Genomic DNA, 6,231 nt, shown 5'->3' on the forward strand with positions numbered 1-6,231 from the left:
GCTTATAACAAGTTCTTATATGATTTCTAGTAAAATCGAGAACCATTAAGCACAAGCAAAATACGCAGTAACACTTTTGGAAGTATCAAAAGAATGTTACTCACATGTAGCAATATATAAGACTTCTTCTTTCTTTTGGTGTCCCTTATTAAGTAAAAGCCAATTATCCATCCAATCTAATATTGATTGGATGCCTGAACACTCAGAGACTTTCATCAGTCTGTATACAAAGTATCTTCCAACCCTTCTACAACCATTCATTAGTTAATTAAACACTCCCGTTATCCAATCTAATTCAAGACTCCGATAGTAGCCCCTCTATTAGTAGGGGAGGGGCTACCATATCAAGATTTACTCATTCCCTTCCACTACTCTAGTTTTTCCTTGAATCCTAGACGTAAGGATTTACAACACTTTAGAAAACAAAACCTCCGGAAGTTTATAATCAAGTTTATAATCAAGAAAGTATCAAGAGTCCTTTTCTTACACTTGTTTTTGCCGGAGAAAATTGGTCGAGTTATATCAGCAAAACAGAATATAGGATTTCGCGTTTTTTGTTGATCAGGCGACACCCGGATTTGAACTGGGGAATAAGGGATTTGCAGTCCCCCGCCTTACCGCTCGGCCATGTCGCCAAAAGGCTACAAACAAAAAAATGAGAGTATCCCCTTTTTATTTTTAGATTGGATCCATACCTTCAATTGGTTATAGTATCTCAAGACACACAATATCTAAAAACAAAAACTTTCCCTTTCTTTTTTCTTTTCTATTGAAAAAGAAAATGTGGATTCTCAGTTACAAAAGTAAAAATGCAGGACAAAAAAATTGGAACCATTAACTATTAACTATTGACGGCAAATTTATGGACGATTCTTCTTCACTTGTCTTTCTCTAATGGTATAAGAAAATAAAAATGGATACATAACTAATTAGTATTGATTTTTTTTTTCAATTTTTCAATTCAATAAAAAAACTTTCTTAATTTCAATTATAAATTATATAATTATAAATTATATTATAATAATATAACAGCAATTATGAGTCTATGTAAACCCCCGAACATAAGTTGTTACACAGCTCTAGTTATCTAATGAGGTATTTTATCTATCTAGATATGATGTCCATAGGGAATCAGCAAGAAATTATCGTGTTTCAATTTTTCATTGAATAGATTAAAATTAAAGAAAAAATAGAATTTTTGATAGAGCACGCCATGTGTTGTCTCCACTAGAGAGCTATAATGGAATAAAAAGAAAAGAGGAAAGACATATATAAATAGAAATGCTATATCTGCATATGTTTAATAAATACAAGCCCTCTTTTCGTACGCACTTCAATCATATTCTAAATATTCTACTAAAAAATAAAAAACTAAAAAATGGGTAAAAACATCTCTCTTCTCTGCGAATCATTTTTTGAACAGAACAATGGAATCTATGAAAAAATTAAGTGCTAGAAAAATCAACTCTCTCCCGATATATATTTTATGATTATTTTGTCTTTATCTCAACGAACAGATCAAATCAGGAATTCATTTCATTTTTCTGGTATTCAATCGGATTGGAATATGGAATATCATAATAATGGTAGAAATTGAATTATTATTTTTTTTTTTGATATTCTATACAAAACTCCATAAGGCTAAATGGCATTTATCAATTCTTTTATGTAGCTGTTTGTTATAAATATAAATTAAAATTTGAGTATAATTTTTCTTCTTCCGTTCATACGCATTTCATACATTCCATATATATTATATGGTATATGGAGTTAGATAAAATTTCATGTGATTCAGTAAACAGAATAGAAATTCAATTCCATCATTATTAGATCGATTCATATGATTCGATGAAGAATGAGAAAAGAATGGGATTTTTTTGATAAATGGGAAATTCAAAATGCTCGGGAATGAAAATGGGGAAATGTATACAATACCTGGGTTGAATCAGATACAATTTGAAGGATTTTGTGGGTTCATGGATCGGGGCTTAACAGAAGAACTTGATAAGTTTCCAAAAATTGAAGATACAGATCAAGAAATTGAATTTCAATTATTTGTGGAAACATATCAATTGGTGGAACCGTTGATAAAAGAAAGGGATGCTGTATATGAATCACTCACATATTCTTCTAAATTATATGTATCCGCAGGATTAATTTTGAAAACCAGTAAGGATATGCAAGAACAAACAATTTTTATTGGAAACATTCCTTTAATGAACTCCCTCGGAACTTCTATAGTAAATGGAATATACAGAATTGTGATCAATCAAATATTGCAAAGCCCCGGTATCTATTATCGATCAGAATTGGATCCTAACGGAATTTCGGTCTATACTGGTACCATAATATCAGATTGGGGGGGGAGGTTCGAATTAGAGATTGATAGAAAAGCAAGGATATGGGCTCGTGTAAGTAGGAAACAGAAAATATCTATTCTAGTTCTATCATCAGCTATGGGTTCGAATCTAAGAGAAATTCTAGAGAATGTTTGCTACCCTGAAATTTTCTTGTCTTTCCTGACCGATAAGGAAAAAAAAAAAATTGGGTCAAAAGAAAATGCCATTTTGGAGTTTTATCAACAATTTTCTTGTGTAGGCGGGGATCCGGTATTTTCTGAATCCTTGTGTAAGGAATTACAAAAGAAATTCTTTCAGCAAAGATGTGAATTAGGAAGGATTGGTCGACGAAATATGAACCAGAGACTGAATCTTAATATACCTCAGAACAATACATTTTTGTTACCGCGAGATATATTGGCAGCTGCGGATCATTTGATTGGAATGAAATTTGGAATGGGTACACTTGACGATATGAATCATTTGAAAAATAAGCGTATTCGTTCTGTAGCGGATCTCTTACAAGATCAATTCGGATTGGCTCTGGTTCGTTTAGAAAATGTAGTTAGAGGAACTATATGCGGAGCAATTAGGCATAAATTGATACCGACTCCTCAGAATTTGGTAACTTCGACTCCATTAACAACCACTTATGAATCCTTTTTCGGATTACACCCATTGTCTCAAGTTTTGGATCGAACAAATCCATTGACACAAATAGTTCATGGGAGAAAATTGAGTTATTTGGGCCCCGGAGGATTGACCGGGCGAACTGCTAATTTTCGGATACGAGATATCCATCCTAGTTACTATGGACGCATTTGCCCAATTGACACGTCTGAAGGAATCAATGTTGGACTTATTGGATCCTTAGCAATTCATGCCAGGATTGGTCGTTGGGGGTCTCTAGAAAGTCCATTTTATAAAATATTTGAGAGATCAAAAAAAGCACAGATGCTTTATTTATCCCCAAGTCGAGATGAATATTATATGGTAGCGGCAGGAAATTCTTTGGCCTTGAATCAGGGTATTCAGGAAGAACAGGTTGTTCCGGCTCGATACCGCCAAGAATTCCTGACTATTGCATGGGAACAAGTTCATCTTCGAAGTATTTTTCCTTTTCAATATTTTTCTATGGGAGCTTCCCTCATTCCTTTTATCGAGCATAATGACGCGAATCGGGCTTTAATGAGTTCTAATATGCAACGCCAAGCAGTTCCGCTTTCGCGTTCCGAGAAGTGCATTGTTGGAACTGGGTTGGAACGCCAATTGGCTCTAGATTCAGGGGTTCCCGCTATAGCCGATCAAGAGGGAAAGATCATTTCTACCGATACTGACAAGATTATTTTATCGGGTAATGGGGATACTCTAAGCATTCCATTAGTTATGTATCAACGTTCCAACAAAAATACTTGTATGCATCAAACTCCCCGGGTTCAGCGGGGTAAATGCATTAAAAAGGGACAGATTTTAGCGGATGGTGCCGCTACGGTTGGTGGCGAACTCGCTTTGGGCAAAAACGTATTAGTAGCTTATATGCCATGGGAAGGTTACAATTTTGAGGATGCGGTACTCATTAGCGAGCGTCTAGTATATGAAGATATTTATACTTCTTTTCACATACGAAAATATGAAATTCAGACTCATGTGACAAGCCAAGGTCCTGAAAGAATCACTAACGAAATATCGCACCTAGAAGCCCATTTACTCCGCAATTTAGACAAAAATGGAATTGTGATGCTGGGATCTTGGGTGGAGACGGGCGATATTTTAGTAGGTAAATTAACGCCTCAGGTGGCGAAAGAATCATCATATGCTCCAGAAGATAGATTATTACGGGCCATACTTGGGATTCAGGTATCCACTTCAAAGGAAACTTGTCTAAAATTACCTATAGGTGGGAGGGGTCGAGTCATCGATGTGAGATGGATCCAGAAAAAAGGGGGTTCTAGTTATAATCCGGAAACGATTCGTGTATATATTTCACAGAAACGCGAAATGAAAGTAGGCGATAAAGTAGCCGGAAGACATGGAAATAAGGGTATCATTTCCAAAATTTTACCTAGACAGGATATGCCTTATTTGCAAGACGGAAGACCTGTTGATATGGTCTTCAACCCATTAGGAGTCCCTTCACGAATGAATGTGGGACAGATATTTGAATGCTCGCTTGGGTTAGCAGGGAGTCTACTAGATAGACATTATCGAATAGCACCGTTTGATGAGAGATATGAACAAGAGGCTTCGAGAAAACTAGTGTTTTCCGAATTATATGAAGCCGGTAAGCAAACAGCGAATCCATGGGTATTTGAACCCGAGTATCCAGGAAAAAGCAGACTATTTGATGGAAGAACGGGGGACCCTTTTGAACAACCTGTTATAATAGGAAAACCTTATATCTTGAAATTAATTCATCAAGTTGATGATAAAATACATGGGCGTTCCAGTGGACATTATACACTTGTTACACAACAACCACTTAGAGGAAGGTCCAAGCAAGGAGGACAACGGGTAGGAGAAATGGAGGTTTGGGCTCTAGAGGGATTTGGTGTTGCTCATATTTTACAAGAAATGCTTACTTATAAATCTGATCATATTAGAGCTCGCCAAGAAGTACTTGGTACTATGATCATTGGAGGAACAATACCTAAACCTGAAAATGCTCCAGAATCTTTTCGATTGCTCGTCCGAGAATTACGATCTTTGGCTCTGGAACTGAATCATTTCCTTGTATCTGAGAAGAACTTCCAGATTAATAGGAAGGAAGCTTAATCGGAATGAATCAGAATTTGTCTTCTATGATCGACCGATATAAACATCAACAACTCCGAATTGGCTCAGTTTCTCCCCAACAAATAAGTGCTTGGGCCAATAAAATCCTACCTAATGGAGAAACCGTTGGAGAGGTGACAAAACCCTATACTTTTCATTACAAAACCAATAAACCGGAAAAGGATGGATTATTTTGTGAAAGAATTTTTGGACCTATAAAAAGTGGAATTTGCGCTTGTGGAAATTATCGAGTAATTGGAAATGAAAAGCAGGGCCCTAAATTTTGTGAACAATGCGGAGTTGAATTTGTTGATTATCGGATACGAAGATATCAAATGGGATACATAAAACTGGCATGTCCAGTAACTCATGTATGGTATTTGAAACGTCGTCCTAGTTATATCGCCAATCTTTTAGATAAACCTCTTAAAGAATTAGAGGGTCTAGTATACTGCGATGTGTGATTTGATCGAAATTATGATTTTACCGATTAGCAATGAGAAACTGTCATCCCATTCAATCGAATTGGGATGCCCTGGATCTGACATGACATGTCTCTTGGGAGGAGTAACATGAAGCTCAGAATTATGGGTGTATTCAATACTCCCAAATAAAAAGGGAATTGGTCTATGGTCGAGTCAGTAAAAATAAATAAATAGGAATTTTGAGTTGTACCTCGTGAAAAAAAAAGACTTCTTTCTTTTGTGGAATTAACCATTCTCATTTCTTTTAGTTCTTTTAGAAAGAAATGAAATTATGTTCAAGTAAACAAATATGTCATGGTTGCAGGAGTCTATACATCGCATATAGGCTTAGGCTTTAAGTTAAGGGCATCGTGGTATAACCGTCGAGGTAAGGTAAGGCAGGACCTAAGAGATCGAATGGAAGGGTACATAGACAAGTAAATCCCTTATGACACTCCTTTAATTTAAGAGGATTCATCATTCGAGGGGAAGTAGACTACTCAAGAATTTCACATTTCATTTATGTCCTAATTTCGAATTGAATAAAGAATTAAGAAAATATAAATCAATAAAAGAAGAATGAATCAATGAAATGTTTCTTTGGAACTTGAGTAAAGAGTAGACCTTTTTTTGGGGGGGGTTCTAGAATTTGAAAG

The 6,231-nt window shown here is 35.8% G+C and overlaps 1 protein-coding gene across 1 annotated transcript in view; it reads left to right on the forward strand.

Annotated features, from left to right (window-relative positions):
• Nucleotides 1-1,898: 1,898 nt before the first annotated feature.
• LOC149504307 (DNA-directed RNA polymerase subunit beta) overlaps nucleotides 1,899-6,231 on the forward strand; it is a 5,956-nt gene continuing 1,623 nt past the window's right edge. The window contains exon 1 of the mRNA XM_089757936.1: nucleotides 1,899-5,569. Coding sequence (XP_089614062.1) covers nucleotides 1,899-5,111 — 3,213 coding nt within the window. The 3' untranslated portion in view covers nucleotides 5,112-5,569. The remainder of the gene's footprint in view (nucleotides 5,570-6,231) is intronic.

This window comes from Durio zibethinus, unplaced genomic scaffold (assembly GCF_047325235.1).
Source record: "Durio zibethinus cultivar Kanyao isolate XHJ-2024 unplaced genomic scaffold, ASM4732523v1 HiC_scaffold_3, whole genome shotgun sequence".
NCBI lineage: Eukaryota > Viridiplantae > Streptophyta > Magnoliopsida > Malvales > Malvaceae > Durio > Durio zibethinus.